Source organism: Mchenga conophoros, linkage group LG15, assembly GCF_057382185.1.
Source record: "Mchenga conophoros isolate Kocher_MC1m ecotype Shallow Benthic linkage group LG15, M_conophoros_male_GT1.1, whole genome shotgun sequence".
Classification (NCBI taxonomy): domain Eukaryota; kingdom Metazoa; phylum Chordata; class Actinopteri; order Cichliformes; family Cichlidae; genus Mchenga; species Mchenga conophoros.
The window spans coordinates 19,567,344-19,587,758 of record NC_140540.1 but is presented as its reverse complement, the minus strand read 5'-3'; the positions used below and the strand labels follow the sequence as shown (position 1 = coordinate 19,587,758).

The 20,415-nt window shown below is 39.2% G+C and overlaps 2 protein-coding genes across 4 annotated transcripts; one reads left to right on the top strand and one right to left on the bottom strand.

The window, feature by feature from the left end:
• Nucleotides 1-61: 61 nt before the first annotated feature.
• Nucleotides 62-6,107, bottom strand: fsaf1 (40S small subunit processome assembly factor 1). 2 transcript variants are annotated; one of them, XM_085248096.1, is made up of 9 exons: nucleotides 5,866-6,106; nucleotides 4,237-4,416; nucleotides 4,026-4,117; nucleotides 3,031-3,090; nucleotides 2,681-2,776; nucleotides 2,502-2,588; nucleotides 2,378-2,412; nucleotides 2,018-2,137; nucleotides 62-495 (listed from the first exon to the last, which is right to left on the bottom strand). In XM_085248096.1, exons 1-9 carry the CDS (start codon nucleotides 5,942-5,944, stop codon nucleotides 492-494), a joined length of 753 nt encoding a protein of 250 aa, XP_085104222.1. In that variant the 5' UTR covers nucleotides 5,945-6,106; the 3' UTR covers nucleotides 62-491. The 2 variants fall into 2 exon arrangements, with proteins under 2 accessions (XP_085104222.1, XP_085104223.1); XM_085248097.1 differs by lacking the exon at nucleotides 62-495 and having other exon boundaries at nucleotides 2,014-2,137; nucleotides 5,866-6,107.
• Nucleotides 6,093-18,448, top strand: gnpat (glyceronephosphate O-acyltransferase). 2 transcript variants are annotated; one of them, XM_085248095.1, is made up of 17 exons: nucleotides 6,093-6,294; nucleotides 7,955-8,146; nucleotides 8,941-9,117; nucleotides 9,195-9,324; nucleotides 9,507-9,634; nucleotides 9,748-9,823; nucleotides 10,014-10,165; nucleotides 10,559-10,689; nucleotides 11,125-11,363; nucleotides 12,430-12,528; nucleotides 12,839-13,012; nucleotides 13,994-14,073; nucleotides 14,176-14,316; nucleotides 14,774-14,867; nucleotides 14,972-15,065; nucleotides 15,560-15,624; nucleotides 15,716-18,448. In XM_085248095.1, the coding sequence occupies exons 1-17, from the start codon at nucleotides 6,271-6,273 to the stop codon at nucleotides 15,757-15,759; spliced, it is 2,040 nt and encodes a 679-aa protein (XP_085104221.1). In that variant the 5' UTR covers nucleotides 6,093-6,270; the 3' UTR covers nucleotides 15,760-18,448. The 2 variants fall into 2 exon arrangements, with proteins under 2 accessions (XP_085104221.1, XP_085104220.1); XM_085248094.1 differs by having other exon boundaries at nucleotides 12,836-13,012.
• Nucleotides 18,449-20,415: the final 1,967 nt, after the last annotated feature.

The window sequence follows — 20,415 nt, the reverse complement described above, 5'->3', positions numbered from 1 at the left end:
CTTTCTCACGGTCCATTCAGCGTGTGCATGTGCGTTTCATCTTGAAAACTTCTGCCAAGACTTTACTTGCGTGTAATTTTTTAATTATTAGGCCCACCTGCCCTGTTATGATCCAGTCCCTTCCTGCCAATATAAATGTTTTGTACAACTACATTTCAGTTTGTAAATGAGAAATGCATTGCAATTACATACTTTTAAAAATGTCAGTGTACAACACAAGATACACAAATGTCTCTTTTTTGTCATTTATAAAAACAAAATAAATAAACTGTGATGGAAGATGATTTGACAGTATTCGGTCTCCAGTTATGTGCTTTAAGACTTGTCCATGATGCACAGTCGAAGATCAATCCACTGAATTTCTCACACAATAGTCACCAGTAACACCATCCCTCCCAGACAGTGACATATTATCAGGAAATGTCTATTGTGTCCACTTCCTCTCCATAACATGCTGGTATGCATTTTCCATTCTGTAGGATTCAAATTCCTCACCTGCAAAACAAAGAAAATAAATATGTACTTTATCACCAAACGTTTAACCACAGCTTTTTACCCTTTAAATTGTTTCATATCTTGAAAATCCACTTTAATAGGATCATTAGCAGTAGCGGCTCCTGAGTATAAACAACAGTGGGGCAGACATTGGCTCTGGTGCCGAATTGCTAACCACACCCATATTTATTGTGACATCTTTGGGCAGCTACATTAAAAAAAAACTTTAATCATATTACAATTAATGATTATTACAATATGAATCTGTCTGCAAGCAGCAACAGATTTTCTTTGAATATGTTAACCGGATATAGTGCAATAGATGAATGTCACAAGTGACTGAAAAGTCTGTCTTATCCAATATACACAACACCAACTATCGAGGTATAATACGAAGAATAAAACTAAGATAAATAAGGCATTTTTTTCTTTTTAGCAGGTTATTTAGTCTTGACTATTGGATAAACAACACAAAAGGTTTTGTGTGTAATGTCAATCACAGTTTTATTGAAATCAGAATTTCATGCTTCAGTTGCTTTTCGATTGACAGCATTGCCAGTGCCTTCAGTCTGTCCTGTGTCCTTTAATGCCTTGAGTCATTTGAGTGTGTAAAAGCATCATTCAGACTTTATGGTCATCATGGGTTCAGTGATCAGAATCCAAAGTTTAGGAAAACATCCTGTAAGTTGTTTTTATTAAAGGGCTCAAACATGCGCTGCTACACATCCTGAAGTCAGGGTTTTCATATATGAGTGAGAGCTCTGATTGCAGCCGCGATTTATTCAACATTGAATATGCATCAACTGCCTTCCCCAGTTCCGCTGTTGGGATGCGGACTAACATGAGAGCTAACAGTTCTGCCCCTCTGTTACTCCTGCTTGTAGTTCAGATAACTGATGACAGAGCAACACGATGAATACAAGGACACGTGGGTGTTGACCTGCCCTGCCCCATACCTCCAAATTTGCCATTAAATTGAGAAGAACACAAAATTACTTTCAGATAAAAATGATCAAAACAGAATACAAAACATAAATAATAAATTGAAAGGCAAGTAATTAAATATTAATCATATTTTAGGACTGATTTATAACACAGCAGAGAAGCACTGATTCTGTTATTCTTTGCTTCAGAGCAGACGAACTCAGCTGGTTTTCTGTTAGTGTTTGCTTCTCTCTTATGTTCTACACGTCTTTTACGGTATCACCATAACTGACACGTCGTTCTCAGAGAGCAAAACTATTACATATTTATTTTAGCGCAGGCCATAAAGTACAGGGGAAAAACTCAAACACCACTAACTCTGCATTAGCGTGTTAAAACACGTATACACTGAGAATTTGCCCCTTTTTAAAGTTATCAATCAGAAAGAAATTTAGAAGCCACTGAAAATCTCATTCAGGGCTGTATCATGAACATTCAGGGGGGCAACAGCCACTTTGATTTAAATACACTGAAAGACTGTTAAACAGTTTGCTTTTAGACATCGTTCTCTGTTTTGGTCATTTCCTATTTTCCTCACTTGTTGCCTTTGATCTTCTGGATCTCCTTGGAGCTGAGGAGCAGCATGCCGTTCTTGAAGCGGCCCACCTGACCAGAGGGGGCTGCGCCAGGACCCGAGGGTACAGTTGTCTTCCTGTTTCTGACAGAGCAGTAGAAGCAAACACAGGTTGGAGCCACAGAAATTATAAAAAATAAAATATTTTATATTATACTATAAATATACTATATGAAAATAGTATATTTTCATATTTAATTACTAATTTTTGAAGAGTTAGGATGAATTCTATGATGGGGAAGTATTTCATTAACAATAATTAAAGTTCATAATTAAGGTAAATAATCAATGATATTTAAGAAAGGTGTGACTTTATTCACCTACCTCTGCTTACTCTTCTTCTTCTTTTTCTTCAGGCCCTAAAAAGAAATAATTTATGCTACATTAAGAACAGCAAATAGAAGTAATTTTCCTGTAAGTGTGACTGGCCTGAAAGTGCAGGTCGTACCAGCTGAGCCTCCTCCTTTTCCTTCTCTTTCTTCTCTTTGATTTGCTGCTGAAGTATCTTATAGTTCGCATATTCCTTTTTAGGAGGCTGATAGAGACATTAAATACATGAAAATTGGGCCATAAAAAAAATCTGCTCTATAGCAAAATTTAAAAGTTGGATTAAAATGTTGCTCTTACTCTGGCTCCCAACATGACCGCTCTGTCCTGTTCAAAAACACGCTGCTCCTCCTTCTTATAGCCTGTAATTCCAAACCGATGGACTTCCAGACGAGCCTGACCCCAGCACACAAATACAGTAAAAGCCAACAGAAATCATGTAGATATGAAGAGCTACATGACTGCTAATTATATTTTTCAGAGAACAATAATCTACAGCTATATATATATATATATATATATATATATATATATATATATATATATATATATATATATATACATACACACACATGAACAAAACATGGATTCCAATCTTGTGAAGAAGCAATAACAAAGTAAATTGAAGTAAACTGTGGTGAAACCATCACCTTTTCCAAATTGAGTTCTCCTAGCTGGTCGCTTTGCTCCTTTTCTGCTATGTGAAGGGCCTGGAAGGGATGACAGCAGAAACCCAAAGGCAATGAAGACGGGAGGAAAAGGAAAGTGATGAGAATCATTTCTGACAGGAGGATCTTTAAAGGAGGTTTGCTGGAGGTCAAACAGTAGGATTTAGCAGGTTTCATAGTATCAACTGGAAAACAAGTTTCCAAGATGAAAATGCTGTAAAATGAACTGCAACAGCTCCTAAAAAAATGCCTGTGACAAGAGGAGATGACTGCATTTCCTATTAAGCCTATTGGCACAGAAGCCACTGCTGCTGATCCTTCTATAGGTAGCATCCATAACTCTGTTTCTAATCTACTCTTTCTGCACATTTAACCCCCCAAATTGATAAAAACAAATTAAAACAGTTACAATTACGTTGTTACTTGCATTACAAAGGTTTGATTTTAATTTGGGTGTGTGAGGAGGTAAAGGGTGGAGCGATCTACAGCGTTACAGCTTTAGAGCAGTAGTGATATGGACATTACCACTGCGCTCTTTTCCTGTTGTGCTATAAAAAAATACAATAAAAATTTTAAAAAGTGCAAACTGCACAAACATCAGTCTGCTGCTAACAGAACTGCAGCTTTGCAAATATCTGCACAGACAGCATGCTAATGCTAGGCCAGCTAAGAACCCAGAGTGGTGATGAAACTGAGTGAATGTTGACCCAGCCCAGCAGCCAAAGCCTGATCTTCAACAGGTAAAAGTCACACCCATAGACTCAGTTTCTACGTGTTCATGTTTCTAAAGAAGTAGTTAAGTAATGTACTTTTATGAAAAGTAACAAGAAAAATGTGTAATATCCGTAACGACTCCCAACACCAGTTGCTAGCTGGATACAAGATTTTTTTTTTGCACACCATCGACATGAACTGAACTATACCAGCCTCCAAACAAATATAGAGAGCCACAGTAAGCTCAAGTACAACAGACTTACAGGTGTTTTGTTGGGGTTTGGTGTTGACTTTTTTCTTTTCTTTGAGGGGTCTTGAAATGTGACTACCTCCACCTGGTTCACTTGCTCGAAGGCTAGAAAATGGGATGAATCAGATTAATGAGTAAAAAAAAAGAAAAGAAAGAAAACTTAATGACTCACAGACAAAAGTGAAATGACTGAGGGTGTTATATACTGTTGCTATGCTGCCTACCCGTTTGCTCAGCCTTTCGTTGTTGCTGCTGCTGCTGCTGCTCAGCATCATGTTGCTCTGCTCTGTAGTCTTCAGTGTCACTGCATATATCCTTCACTGCAGGGAGCTCCTCTTCTTCCTCCCAATCTTCGCATCTTTTTCGTTTTTTCTTCTTCTGAGACTTCTTTTTTGGTCCTGATCCTACATCATCAATCAACAATATGATTCAGAATCCAGACCCTGTAACGTTTTGTTTACATGACTTGGCCATGAACTCTGGTAAAGTCAGTAACACAAGAAAGTAGCAGACACCTGACTTTTAAAGTATAGGTAACTTTGCACTTCTGTAGCAAAAACTAAACTGCAACTAATGCAGTCCAGCAAAGCAGTATTAAAATAAATCTCTTCCTGCTATCCTTCTATCTCAAATCACCCCCGACACTTGCCGTCACCACTCCACCAAACCTGCTTGTGCCCTGTCCACTGATACATTAATAATGACAATGTTCAGGATTTGCATTAACTTGATCAAAGAGTCACAATATAACTTTATGAAAATGTCGAGAATGCAGTTTGTGGTGCTGCTTAACTACATTGCATGAACTATATTTGTTTTTATCTAGACTGCACTACAGAGAAGAGGAATGAAAGTCAGTAGGAGTAAGACAGCATACGTGTGTGAATGAGAGGGAGACAGATGTAACAGTGCAGACCTAATAAGTTAAGGTAGTGAAGGTGGCTCAGTTTTAACTATCTAGGTGCATAACAGTCAGTGCATAACAGAGGTGAAAAGGAGTGTAGGTAGGGTGGAGATGAGTGTCAGAGCTGATTTGTGACAGAAGGATAGCAGCAAGAGTGAAAGCGAAGGTTTAAAAAACATTAGTGAGTCCTACTATGATGAAACAAAGAGACTAAGCTCGAGGTTGCAGAGCTAAAGCTGTTGAGCTTTTCACTGGGAGTGACCAGAATGGACAGTATTAGAAAGGAGTACATCAGAGGGACAGCTCGGGTTGAGCAGTTTGGAGACAAAATTCATGGATGTAGTGAACGAGGACACGTTTGTGTTGGTTGGTGTGAAAGATTATGATGCTGGAGGTAGCTGCGAGATGGAAGCTGAAGCAGTTGTCAGATGGAGAAGCTTTTTATCAAGTTTCGACACTTGACTTATTTTTAATTTTCATGCTTTTTTAATCTCGGTATGCGAATCTCAGTATTTACTGTATAATATAATACGCTGTCATTTACTCATGTGGTTCATGTACATTAAAAATCACCAGTGTTGCTTTTCTGTGTTTTTTTATTATAGCCATGTGAAGCCCTTTGAGTTGCACGTTTATATGGATGGTGCAACATAAGCAAAGCTGAGCTGAGCTTTGTATACTAAGAGAGTTTTCTGCCATTTACTGGTATAATATTCATTTTAGGTGACAACTCAGTAAACATGAGCTAACTTTAGAGTAACTATTCTGGCTAATACAACGAAACATGTAACATAATTTAAAGACATTTTTCGATGCTTCTTTTCCTTGCAAGTAGACTCATGAAACATAATATTATAACCAACAAGTAATAGAGCAAATCTCAAACACAGTACCAGCCTTTAAAGTAGCCAGTAAAGCTAACATTAGCCAGCCAGCTAACCACACTTACCAAAGTCATAAAGCTTGTCCAAAACATGCTCCAGAAACAAGCAATCTTCGTCTTTATTCCCGTTTCTTTCGGACCCCATTTCGTGCTAATAATAAGCAGAGTAAGCGGTAAAAATGAGAGCTTAAGTATTGTCGCTAACTTGCTCGTTTCAATGACAACAGAGCGCACATGGTACATGGTACATGCAGTGCAACCCGGCATATTAGTCCTGTCCGGCCACCGTAGGTAAAAGAGGGAAGGGCTAAAATGCTGCCACGGAAATGCCACTTGTTAAATACGCCCATGTGAAGTTTTCAGGTGTTGTTACCAGCTAACAGTGTGATAAGAAGAGACAGGACCGTGCAAAATAAACGTGCACGTATTAAGTTCGCTGGATGTATCGCTCGTGTGTTTGTAAAGTGTGACATGGCCTCCGAAGCTGTTTATTCGGTAGGTATGCAGGTCTCAGCCAGCGGGCTAAGCTAGCTCAGCTCTCCGCCCTCGCTCGGTGACCACTATTTGACATTTGACATTTCATTCAAACGGTTTCGTGCTGAATTGTGCACGTCTGCAGCGACGCAGGCTTAAAACATGCGCTAATTTTGTGGTTAACGTGGGAAAAATACGTTTAACTACAAGAATGCGTGGTGTGATTTCTTAGCGGAAGCTGGTGATTTAATTTAACGTTGCTGTGTTGTGTTTGGATGTAGTTGGTTATGTTGTTGGGAAAGTGTGTGTGTGTGTGTGTGTGTGTGTGTCTCTGTCTGTCTAGATCGGATCACTTTAATTTAGGTAACGAACTGATTTCCTACATCGTGCCAGTTTCTTTGCTCATATCCCTGAAGTTTCAGGCTTCAAGCTTTCAGACAGGAGACAAAATGTATGGCCTCATGTTTTATTTCCGAGAAGATTTAAGCGAAAACTACTTAACTTTGGAGTTGCACTAACCCTGTCAAAAGAAGAGCCCAATGTCAAACTTCTATGAGGCAACAGTTGCGACAGTATTTCCTAATCCTGCTCCTCATGGTACCAGTATCTGCTGGTTTCCTATTCAGTTTCACTGTGGTGGTGGTGGGGGGAATAATAAGCTACTCTCTCATGATTTGTGTGTACTGCCCCTTTAATCACAAGTGAACTTAATGCGTTGGTTTAACATAAAAAAAAAAAAAACGTTAAAGTGCTCTAATAAAGCTTACTGTATTCAAGCACTTTTTTTTTTTTATAGCAGATATTACCTTATGCACTTTGTTACTTTCAACCAGTGACTGCTTTCAACATACTGGACCGGATGTGAGCGTTAATGAAGCGTGTGGTGCTCTTAATTTTTAGTAAAAAAATATTTTTAATGCCATATTTTTTGCACATCTAAAAATCATAGAACTAAAAATAACTGTGGCATGTGTTTGTTCAAGCTTTAAGAATGTGCCAGTAACTTAGAGCCCTGATGTGTTCATGCACATCAAAGTAAAATTGGCCTATTTTGAGAATGAAAATTACAATTCCAGAAATCACTTTTTTTTTTTTTTTATATACACACAATACTGGTAAGCGAGCAGCGTTGACGCTATAAGTATATGTACATGTCTGACACGCTGTCATAGTTGTCATAACCAAAAAAAGTGCAGGTTTGTGTGATAATTTTGGCGTCCATTTCAGCTTCACCCCTAGAGGGCAGTATTGCACTTTTTATTTCACAGTGGATATTTGTAAGTGCTGCTCATTGATTACTTAAAGAGAACATGGATAGGAAATTAGATATGAGGTATTGTTTGAACTTAAACGTTAAACAAGATTTCCAGCAGCAAATTTGACACTCCTTCAGTGGTGTCAAGAAATCTTTTATGCTTAACAAAAATTTTGAATGTGGGCTTATGTGAATGTCGCTTGTTTGTGTCAAAAATGCTGCAGCACCGGACAACAATTTTTACAATAAATGCTGATGTCGTGCATTGCATGCCACATCTGTTTGTACATTGCAAACATATCAACTGTCAATTTTTCACCTCTATAGGATTTGTCTGTGGTTGTCTTCACTGTCACTCATGTTATATAAGGGAGAACTATGAGTAAAGCATGTTTCTAATAGTGCACTTTGTCCCTTTCTTAATAGCATAGAGATCCTATGCTAAAGAAGAGAGATGATTTTGAGGATATTCTGGAGGAGAGGAGGAACTCCAGTGACTTAAGATACGCTCTCAAATGTTACACTCCTGTTCTTTACAAAGGATTGACTCCATGCAAAGTCAGTGAGCTGAAGCAAATGGTGCTGCAGTCTGATCAGCTGGGTTATGTCATCACTCAGGTAAATTGGCTTTCTGGTTATACCTGGTGGATGTATTTTTCTCTTCAGTTCAGAAAATTACATTTCTCAGTGAAAAATGTCTCCTGCACTTTCCATTCTTTAACGCATTTATTTCAAGGGTTTCTGCAACAAGAAAATGTGTGCAAGCGAGCTAAAGTAACAAGTTTTACACAGCTTTAGAGTTGAGCACAGACAGGTATGAAGCTCAGCACAGTTAACCACATAATAAAAGTGCTTCAGGAGACACCGACACCACAAACGCAGCTAAGAGGCCCAATTTAGTAACTCAAATGACCTTAGTTTAAGTGTAGAAAACACATTTAACCTAATTGCAGCTACAGCCACCTGTGTCTGCAGCATTCTTTTAATCATGGCAACCCTGACTTTACCTTTAAGCTTAAATCATGAAGATTGATCTGCTTTTTGAGCCAATCTCCAGTGGCTATCAGAGGAAATGTAGTTTGTGCCATGCACTTTTTAAAATTAACACCATTACTAGCATTCAAGGACAGCGTGGTGTTTTATGACACAGTAACAGGAAATGGTTTCTAATTTATTTTGAAATATTACCTTATTTCATACAGTGAAAACTTCAAAGTCAGGAGCTACTACAAATAGACAAAGTCCAAAGTTTTCTCTCGAGTTTATAGACGAAGAAAATTGACAGAGAGGGACAAAAATCATCCTGCATTCTTATTGTCAGAAATGAATCACATTTACATTTTTTTTTTTTTTTTTAAGCATAATTTGTTTTAACATGTCTTTGTTTGTAATTGATTTATTTTGAATTTGAGGTTTCTAAAGAGAAGGGCATGACCACAGATGAAGTCACTGGGGAGGCGGCAGCCATCTTGGAGGAGATGGCTCAACGCTTGCAGCTCAGCACGGTTCGCTTCTTCGCCTTCACTCTCTCCAAAGTCTTTAAAACCTTGTTCAGGAGCATCTGTGTCAACGAAGAGGGCCTCCAGAGAGTGAGTGCGGGATGATAGCTCAGACAGTTACTCGAACTCGCACAGATTCACTTAACTTGTGCTTTCATTGTCGTTAGCTCCAGCAGGCCATTCATAACCACCCAGTAGTACTCCTGCCCAGTCACCGCAGCTACATGGACTTCTTGTTGATGTCGTACATCCTGTACACCTACGACCTGGCTCTACCTGTTATTGCTGCTGGCATGGGTAAGCAAAGGAATGAACAAGTGTGTGTATATGATGGGCTAGCAAATTATTAACTACATGTGTATCAGCTCGTCAGAGCTTGCTGTGTCACAGAGGTCTTAATTCTCCTTGACCGTATGTTTTAAAGATGGGTTTATAATACACCACCAGTATTTGCACATGAACTTTGCATTTCTCTGCAGACTTCATGGGGATGAAGGTCGTTGGGGAGATGCTGCGGATGTCTGGAGCTTTCTTTATTCGGAGGTCTTTTGGTGGAGATAAGTTGTACTGGGCTGTCTTCTCTGAGTATGTCAAGATTATGCTTAAGGTGAGGAGGCGGCTTCATTAGGATTGTGATTTGGAATGAGTCACATTTTTGTTTTTTTTTTTTGTTTCTGTATTTCTATACCATTTATGTTCCTCTTTATCTCCTAACCTTAGAACGGATATGCACCAGTTGAATTTTTCCTAGAGGGCACCAGAAGCCGAACGGCCAAGTCTTTGACTCCAAAGTTGGGTAAGGCTCAGGTTTGAGCACAGAGGATCTCTCCCAGGTTATTAGTGAAAAATGTAGATCTGAAGCTGTTTCTTTAAACATGTAAAAGTGATATGGTTGCAGATGATTTTTCTAGCCGTGTGTCACCAGAACTTTATTCAGCAGTAAATGTACTTTTGGCATTTATCCTTGTCTGTGTGTCCTCCTCCAGGTCTGTTAAATATAGTGATGGACCCATTTCTTAAAGGAGAAGTGTTTGACATTAGCTTGGTCCCCGTGAGTATCAGCTATGAGAGGACTCTGGAGGAGGCGCTTTATGCCAGGGAGCTGCTGGGTGTGCCAAAACCCAAGGAGTCCACTTCAGTGAGTAACATGAGACCTGTTTACTGTGAACATAATATCGTTAATTCATAATCATAGCAAAGCTGTTGAAATCAAAAGCTGTAGTTGGCAGTCTCGAGTGCAGAAAGTTATTTATTCTGGCATTTTGGAAGTGTAAAGCAGCTAGTCTGATTACTTGAGATCAAAGACATCTTTTTTTGTTTTTGACTGACTTGTATTTCAAAGAATAGTCTGAATGCATATTTCACTTGCAGACTTGCCAACACATACTGTATGATAATAAAACGCAGAGTTGGTATCGGAAAATGGGTCACGGAGACTTGAGCGTGTTGAGTAAGTGTAAGTGGGTCTTTCTTTGTCTTTAAAGACTTATTGTAAATTACTCTGCTCTTCTTCTTCTCGTCTCCTTTGTAGGGCCTGTTTAAAGCTAGAAAGATCCTCAGTGAAGACTACGGCAGTATCCACGTATACTTTGGCCAACCTGTGTCTGTAAGAAGTTTAGCTGAAAGCAGAGTTAACCGCAGCCAGTTCAACCTGATACCAAGGTACTGTTTTAATTTAAATTCCATTTGTAGTCTCAAATAGCTCAAATATCTCTATTTTCCACTGATTTTAACTTTTAGTATTTTGTGAAAATGACTCAAATCCAAGCCATGACTTGGCCCTGTGTCATTTGCTTGTCTTTTTCCTTATTAAATAAATTTTTTTGGACATTTTATTATCTTCTGTACTTGAATAGTTATAAAAACATTATTACTATCCGTCAATATCCATGCTAGATATTTATAAAGTTTTGAATTTGGCCTCTTTCTTCTCACTTTAACGAGTGTCTTGTGGACAGTGCTCACATTTTCAAACCATCTCTCTCTTGGTTAGCCGTACACATTTTGTATTTATTTAACTAAAGAAGTAGTTTTATGTTTAGGCTCGTTACAGATGCAAAATATAGTACCGACTAACTTTGAGCTTTATGATTCCAGACATATCCCCACGAGACCCAGTGAGGAAATCCTCAGCTTTGTGAATGACTCCGCCTACAGGCTGGTGCGAGCCCAGGAGGAGAACATGGTCCTGAAGCCTTGGGTCCTTCTGGCCTTCGTCCTGCTGCAGAAACAGGCGGCGGAGGATAAGCAAGGGACAGCACTCGATGAGCTCACTGAACAAGCAGTGTGGCTCAGGGACCTCTCTCGGCACTACGGAGCCTTCCTCCACTGGCCGGGTACCGTATGAGCCCAGTTATCGGTTTTAGCAATAATGAAAACTCTATGTACTAAAGTGAGAGGACTAACAAGAGGCCAAATCGAACAATCTTGATATAAAGTTCATACAATCTTTTCATGGCTGTGTGCACATTGACACATATACATGCAGTCCTCAGGCTGATGTTGGTAAGATAAGTAAAAGTTCAACATGGATAAAAGCAGATTAAGAACAGATTAACATTAAGAAATACTCAAATGATGTGAAAACATTTGTACTAAAGTTTTATTTCCTTTTAGGTCAGGGGTGCCCAATCCCGGTCCTCGAGAGCTACCGTCCTGCAGCTTTTAGATGCATCCTTGTTCCCACACACCTGAATCAAATGAATGGCTTGTTATCAGGCCTTTGCCAAACATGATGGCATGCTGAAGAGGTAATCAAACCATTTGATTCAGCTGTGTTGGAGTAGGGATGCATCTAAAAGCTGCAGGATAGTAGCTCTCGAGGACTGGGATTGGGCACCCCTGTTTTAGGTGAAGTGCAGTCAAGAGACTTGCACTAATTCAGACAGTTTTTAGGAACCTTGTAAAAACAAAACAAGGAGATTCTGATCTCAGGAATTCGCATGATAAGGTGGGGCCAGGTTTCACAATGAACTCACCCGAAACTTTGGCTGATTGGGACCCACACCCAGTTTCACACCTTGGCTCAGGCGATTAGAGGATCATCAGGGGGTCCTTTTGTCCCTCTGTGGGGGGTTATTCCCACTAGGTTTATATCTGGGACTCTCCACCATTTGACCTTAGAACTGAAGAAGCTTCTCGGATGAGAGGTGAAACGTCTTCAAGCAACTTAAAGAAGTCCAGACGCTTTTCTTTGCAAGCTCCTTTGACTACGATGACCTGGATGACTGAGAACCTTCACAGACAAAACAAGGAGAGATGCAACCTTAAACAAAAACCGACAGGGGTAGAGCAATGCATAGGGATGATGTGATATTGATATGCAGCTCAACAACGTGGGATTTCCATCCCATCTTTTTTTTTTTTTTTTTCCCCTCATCTATGATTCTCTCGTTTCTTCAGACCACATACCTCCCTCAGAGGTTGTTTCCTCCAGTCTTTCCCTTCATCGAGGTCTGGTGAGGATCTCTGAGGGAAGAGTCCAGCTGGCATTGGAACAAGGTTTGTTTTATCCCGGGTGTTTTTATTTCTCAATGTCAATTTTTTTTTTTTTTTTTTTTTTTTTTAATCGTTCTAATATTAGCCCAGTCATAAAAACACGAGCTAAAGACTACATTTAAATAATCTAGCTGATACTCAGAGTCCAGTACAAATAATCAACAAAGACAGAGGCCAGTCAACCACAGGAAAGGACGGCTAGATTTATTTATTTTTCTTTCTAATCTGACTCCACTTAAAACACAGACAATTAAAAACTGTTTACAAAAAAGGAAAACATAAGTAAATGAATGTTAATTATCTCTTGAAGTAGGAGGTCAACAGGTGCCCGGAGAGACTCGCAGTGCCATTACTCCAGAAGAGGAGCTCCTAAACCAGGCAGTCGTCATACTCTCCTGCGTCTCCTACAGGAATCAAGCACTAAACGTCTTCATCCGACCGGCCCTGCTGGCCTCAGCCATCCACACTGCTGCCTCCAACCGGAAACGTAAGACTGCCACCACTGTGCTACTCTCAGCCTGCTCAGTCATTATGAGTGCAGGTAGAAATACAGGAAAAACAAGTAGTACTACTGTTAGTTAGGACACCACAGATTAAATCTACTTTGTGTAACAGGAAATGGGAGCTAACTGTTGATCTCGAGAAAATTCCTTTTCAGTTTTTCCAAGTAATTTTGTGCCAACTGAGCACAAGGTTAAAAAAAAAAAAAAATTAAACTTATCTGATGAAAAAAGAGGTTTTTAAATGTTCTCTTAACTTGAGCTGACATCTATTTTTAACACGGATGTTTTTAGTCACAAAAGGGAAGACGCGACCATTGTGACAGTTTACAGTTCAGGTTTTTTTTTGTTTTTTTTGTTTTGTGGTTTTAGATTCTGTGGAAGTTCTTAATCTGTCAAAAGTTTTTATATGGTATGATAATTTTAATCTTTTTTTAATTGTGAATCCATATTGCAAAGTCAAACTAACAATGAAAAAATAAAAATCTAAACTCAGCTGGCAGCTAAGTGTCTTTAAAAAGTCACTTAAACTCAGCCTGTTTATGCTGGCACATTTGCTATGATGCAGATGTAACCATGAAGCTGGACAAGTTCAAATACTGGGGTCAAAAGCAGTGGATGGTGCAGAAGAGACTACAGACAGGGAGGAGTGGGTGGAGATGACTGTCAGGTGTGATTTGCGATGGGAAGATAGCAACAAGAGTGAAAGGGGAAGGTTTCCAAAATATTAGTGAGACCTACTATGATGAAACGAAGAGACAGGAGCCCAAGTTGAAGGTGGCAGGGGTGAAGATGAGGTTTTCACTGGGAGTGACCAGAATGGACAGGATTAGGGAGGAGTGCGTCAGAGAAACAGCACAGGTTGAGCTGTTTGGACACAAAGGCTGAGATGGGGGAGGGAATATGGAGAATACTGGGGATGGAGGGGTACATGATATGCGGTGGTGACCTCTGTATGTGTCTTCCAGAGGAGATCTACAACGGCTTCAGCTTCCTGAGAAACATGTTTTCTAATGAGTTCATTCTCTGTCCTGGAGCTACTGTACAGGTGAGACACATCTTCTCTGTGCTGGTGTACTCCAGATTAATTATGAATAAATTATTGTATGGTCATTGTGACATATTTCTCTCACCTCCTGTTGTCTGGCAGGACTTTGAGGAGGCCTGTTACCTGCTGGTGAAGACCGGAGCTCTGCAAATAAACCAGCAGGAGGTTCTGATCACCGAGAGAGGGCACAGGACTTTGGCCTTCCTCACCAGTGTTCTCGATCCATTCTTACAAGGATACCAGGTGAGGGAGATGCATACACAGCGACACAGTGTCGTTTTGAACACGAGTTGGCTGGATCGTATTTTGCATGTAACAGGTTGGAAGAGTCAGTCCTGTATTATGATGTCAAGTGCATGAAAATAGATCAAAGAAAAGCAGTTTGGTTCAAATGATTAAAAAACAAATTATCAGATTTGAAAGGAGATTTATTATAATTTAGAATTTTCTCGTATATATTGTATTTAAATAACAACGTACGGTATGATAAGAAGGACACCTCAATCTCAACCATATAAATTTAAATTGTGTAATACACTGGGATATTTATAATTAGATCTGTTAGCTCCTGTTTATAATTAGAGCTATTTCATTATATTTTGAAACTTTGTAAAATACCTTAGGTTTGTGCAGATGTCCTCTAGAGGGTGCTGTTGACTCATCAGTCCTAACAGTTCCTTGTTTGCGTTTGTGGTGGCAGGTGGTGTGTCGGTTCCTGTGTGAAGAAGACTGTCTGACAGAAAAACAGTTTATTCCTGCTGTCCGGAAGTTCATCATCAAACATCTTCTCACAGGTTCTCTCCCAAAATGTTTCTTATTTCTACTTGTGATTTTTATTTTCAAACATTCAGTACTCTATGCCAATGATTACATGTTAAGTGCTCATGTGTATTTCCAGGTAGATTAAGGTATATTGAAGTGTTGTCATCGGACCTCCAGAAGAATGCTCTGGCAGCTTTGATAAGACTTGGAGCTGTGCAGAAAATCAAAGGGTATGTTGGTTTTACTCACCTGCGTGTCCCATGTTGGTTTGATCGGCTGTCTGGCTATCCCACCCTTACACCTATGCCCTTTGTGTGTGGGAAATATTGAGCTCATTTGTATAATGTGATCAAAAGTCAATTAAAACACAGCAAGAAAACCAAAACCTTTATGGTCAGAATAAAGTGGAAACCACAAAGCTTTTTAGTTTTACTCTTTTCATTTCATCCAAAAATATATTACCTCTCTTATCTGTTATCTAGTCTGGCAGATGGTTTGGATTTTATTTGCTTTAGTGTTGATATCATTCCTCTAATTTCTACTTCCAGCTCACAATGCCTCTGCAACACTGATTTTTAAGAAATGTAGGAGGCATCCCTTTAATATTGGATTATCCAGTGAACGCTATAAAGTGCCACTAGAACTACATTTTAATTAAGTCTTTTTTTTTTTTTTTTTTTTTGTCTTGAAAGTAACAACTATTGCTTCAATGTTTTTCCTTCAGAGGCGAGGAACAGGGGACTTTAAAACTCAACAAGGTGATGTTAAACTCCTTGGAAGACACTCTTGGTAAGAAATAAGCTGTAAGTTTGTGTCTAAATAACCAGACTGCATATTTGTTGGGTTTGCTTTAAACCACACATATTTTCTGTCCCTACAGGAGGAAAACTCCCCACTCAGAAATCTGTTGTAGCTCACCTCTAATTCAGTGACCCCCTATTAGCCGAAGGGCATCGCGGACGGTCAGGGCAATGCGCTGATGTCGCTCTGCTCCACGTGGTTTGTTACGAGTCGTCCTGGCCTACTTGCTGTGTTCTGTGAGAGATGGAACAAAAGACTTGCCATCTGGAGACAGCTCAACCCTGCGTTTAGTTTTTTGTTTTTTCTTTAATTTCTCTCCTTGCCTTTTTTCCAAAATGCTTCTCAGATTCTCCTTTTAAAACCTTTTTTATGAATCTACATAAAACCACATGATGAGTGAAGCCTTTGAAGGTACACTGCTGAGCTTCTTTGGCTCATTCTGAATAACGGATCTTTTGCTTATGAGCGACCTTGTGAAAGCTTCTGAATGTGCCATCTTCACTCAGCGTAGAGGCCATTCTCTGTTAATGCATTTGAAATGTGTTTCTAACTCTGAACATGGCTTTTGTTTTCCTCACTTTGCTTTTTCATTCAAGCTTTATGTTTGTTAGCTGTTAGTCACTCCTATCCTTTTGAGCACTTTTTTTTTTTTTGAATACTAATGTATTCATGCTGTGTGGTGTGGGCCTCTATCCCAGTTGTATGTTGTGGTGCTGGTTTCTTTGTTTTCTTGAATTTGGTGATTATGTATTTGAACTTTGGGTAAATATTTTAGTACCACATACTACCCGTCTACCCACCCATCCTCAGGCCTTTTTGCCAACTCTCCAAACTACTTGGACAAGAAGTACATATGTCTTTGTTTACACAGTGGAGACACTGCTACAAGTTCAATGCCAGGGTCATCAAGTTGCCAAACTCCATATACAATTGAAGTTATACTCAAGCATTACCAGCTGTACCAAAGGCACAGGTTTGTGGGAAATAAATTCTTGAGTCTCGACTAGTTACTGAAGTTGCATCATAGTATCATTGAGTTTTACTTATAGTATCTAAAAGGAGAATAATGTTCAGGCTTTATTTATATTTAAAGAAGTGATACACACGGGGTTTGTTCCTTACAAGGGAAGTAAGAAAATTCATAGAAGGAATTTTCAGAATATTTTCAGTGGCTTATTCAGGACTCAGGATTACACACGATTAGCATGGTAACATTTTTCAGTGAGTGTTTTTTATTTAGTTTTTGTAGTTCAAGTTTTCGAGGTAAAACTAGATCATTTATTTTGTCGACTCCTATCTGTGCACTCCTGTTACCTTAGAAATCCCATCAATTCAACAGCAGCAGATTTGAGTTCTTGCTGGAAAATGCTTTGGAGGCAAAGAAAAACGGTACAGATTGGTTTAACTATGAGCAAAGCCAAACCAAATTTCATGGAAATTGCCATCTGTGTTACATTTGAGCTGCAACTTAACAAACAATAAGCACAGCTTTCAGTGATCTTGTTTGTGTGCCTAATGTCAAAGATTCCTGCAAAATTTAATGGGAAACAAAAGGTAGTACCCTATTTAGGTTTGAGTATAAGTAATGTGCAAAAAAGGCAGTAAAGAACTTGACAAATGTCAAAAAATATAGATTGGTGCTGTAGTAGAATAACTGTGGGCCTAAAAGTAAATGGGGGGGGTTGTGTAACATTGACAGCCAAAGTAACAAAACCTTGATATGCAAACAGCTTTCTATGATGCATAGAAAAGTTGTACGTAAAGGAAGACTTAAATGAGGACTCTCAAAAATGCACTGTAATAGCAGAAGTAGTGGGTTACTTACACATTACACCTACCTATACCAAAAAGCTCCTGGTGCACATGATTGTGCTGCTGTTAATGCCAGAGGAGGTTTGGATCTCAGTCAGCAGAGTGATGGTGACTATTACTGTGCCTCAGCATTTGGAGAACCCACATTGCTGTATTAGGGTATGTGGTCTGACATAAAACCACTTACAGCTGATTGTGGAATATGTAGGAGGAAAGAAATTTCACAAACAGACTTGTTATATCTGTGGCATCCCATTAAAGTACCACTCTCATTCTTTTTCAAATGTTTGTATGGGCAGACTGAATAACTGGATGGTTGATTTTAAATACCTGTAGCAAAACGCCTTGCTTCAAAGATTAAGATGTGTGGCCCAATACTTTTGTCCATATAGTGTCTGTCAGATTTCTGTGGTTTGGCAAAAAAGAGAAATCGCAACATCTTCAAACTTTTCTGCACTAAAGTGTTTATTCAGCTTTATTTGTTTATCCGTTGGTCAGATGTTGAGCTTGTAAAACTTAAAGTGAACTTTAACCTAAAGAAAAGTTTCATTTCATTTCATTACGCCGAAAAAAGTTCAAGTTTGTGTTCTGCATTTGAATTGTTTTACTTTCTCACCTCAATAACAGCTGTCAAATAATGTCTAAAGATCAGATTTCTTCCTGTGCATTTACATTTTATAACCACATTATTAGATACATTCATGAGATCCAATTCATTTGAATCTATCAGCTGGTCTTTTAAAAGCTTTTCTTAATGTTGTCATAATGCTAAATCTGGTTTGTGGTTACTTTTTTTTTTTTTTGCTGTATAGTTGTTTGCTGGGCTGCATTACTTTTAAGTATTCCTAAAATTTAGACCACAACATTTCACTTAAACAGTATTGGATTCCATTAGACTGTACCTAATAATATGGTAGGTCAGTGTACAAGGGCCTTTTAGTACTAAATGTATAGGCTGGTTAAATGGAAAAAGTATGTTAATAAAACCTTTTGAAATACAGTTCTCGTCTCTGAAATTGTCTCTTCTGTCGATAAACTGGGTTGCGGGATGAAGATGATCCAATTGATTAACATTCACTCCATCATCATCCTCCAACATCCAGCGTTTGGTGTGATAGTCGGTTCTCTTGTGGCTCAGATATTGAGAGAAACTCTTTGATCATACCTGATTAAAAGATCAAGTGAGCATATGTTATCATTGCTGATGTACTTCCATAAACTTTAATCTCAAAATGTTCGGCTTCTTTCTTTCGGTCTACAACTATCCCTGTGCAAATCTCAGGATGCATGACTTTGGCTACCAGTTCACATCGCTCTCATTGGTTGTTGACTTTTAAAATCAAAATTTACCAATATTCAGTTTTAAGCTACATTTGCACACGTATTTTAGACCTCTGAACAGTTTCTTCCTATCACATAACCACTCCAATGGATACATTTGGACAATTTGGGCTTCAGTACTTTTGTCAAGGGATGCTTTGACATGTAGACCGGAGCAGCCAGGGATCAAACTGCTGACCTTTCCATTATTATAACCTCGACCCTCTGAGACCAAACAGAAGCTGCATGCATGTTTACTGTCAGTCTAATATCAAACTAACTCGACAGTGTCTGTTACTATGCCCACTCCCTAAAGTCCTGCCTTCTGCTCTTTAGAGCAAACTGTCTTTTGTTCACGTCACTGAAGTTCTTGTAATTGTTGGGGGTTTTTTGTGTTTTGCTGAGATCACTATTGCATATATATGGTAAATGTATTTGTATAGCGCTTTACTTGGTCCCTAAGGACTCCAAAGCGCTTTACACTACATTCAGTCATGCATCCATTCACACACACATTCACACACTGGTGGTGGCAAGCTACATTGTAGCTACATTGCACTGACAGAGGCGAGACTGCCGGACACTGGTGCCACCAGTAGGCAATGGGTGAAGTGTCTTGCCCAAGGACACAATGACCGAGACGGGGCTCGAACCGGCAACCTTCAGATTACAAGACAAACTGCCAACTCTTGAGCCACGATCGAACGAACCACAAACCGTAACTGTGAATTGGAATATGGTATGCTGCATGCTAACAGGTTACCTCACAGCTCACATTCATTGATTTTACTCAAACAGCAGAGCACCTCATAATAAATATGTATTCTTTAAAAAAAATCTGTCTTGCTCCACAACAAAAGTCAGCAGGGTAAAAATTACTTTTGAGAATTTTAAGGTCACATACGTCTGACCAGATTTTAAGATTTGTCAATCACATCTCAGAGCTAGAATAAACCTTGACTACTTTTGTTTGAAATGTTTTACAAAATCCCGCAGACACAGAACAATGTTGGCATTCAGTTGCAGCGGTCCTTTTGATTTATCAGCTTGTTGCATAACTTTGCATGTCTGCTCTGGGCAGGTGTTAAATATCAGAAAGCGACTGTCTGCTGCATCTGGAAGAGATGCTGATGATAGTGGTGAGTTTAAATAAGATCAGTCCATGTAGCTGTGGGCGCTGAAACCAAAACAATAAGCTGGCAGACACTACAAAGCCCCATAAAGCTGAGGGGACTTGCACAGTCAGATGGCAATCTTAACAGAGGCAACTGTGCATAGTCACTTCATCCTTTGCTAACATGATGGTTGTTTAGAGCAGCTATAGAATCATCCATCCTTGTATCCATTTTCTTATGCTATTCCAATTCAGGGTTACACTTAGACTGAAGCTTACTCCAGCTGTCACAGTGTGAGAGGCAGGGTAAACCCTGAATCTATCACAGGACTAAAGTCTACCACAGGGATCAATCAGATTAATTGAACTAAAATGTCCAGTTGATCAATAACATGGTGACTGGGTACAGAGCAATAAAGATGGTGCCCTGGGGTTGCCTATATCAGTAGTGCCATGACTTTTGAATCAAAAGCTTTTAATTTGAAGGGATTTCTAAGGTCTTTAGTAGAAGAAGTGAAGGTACACTGTTAAAA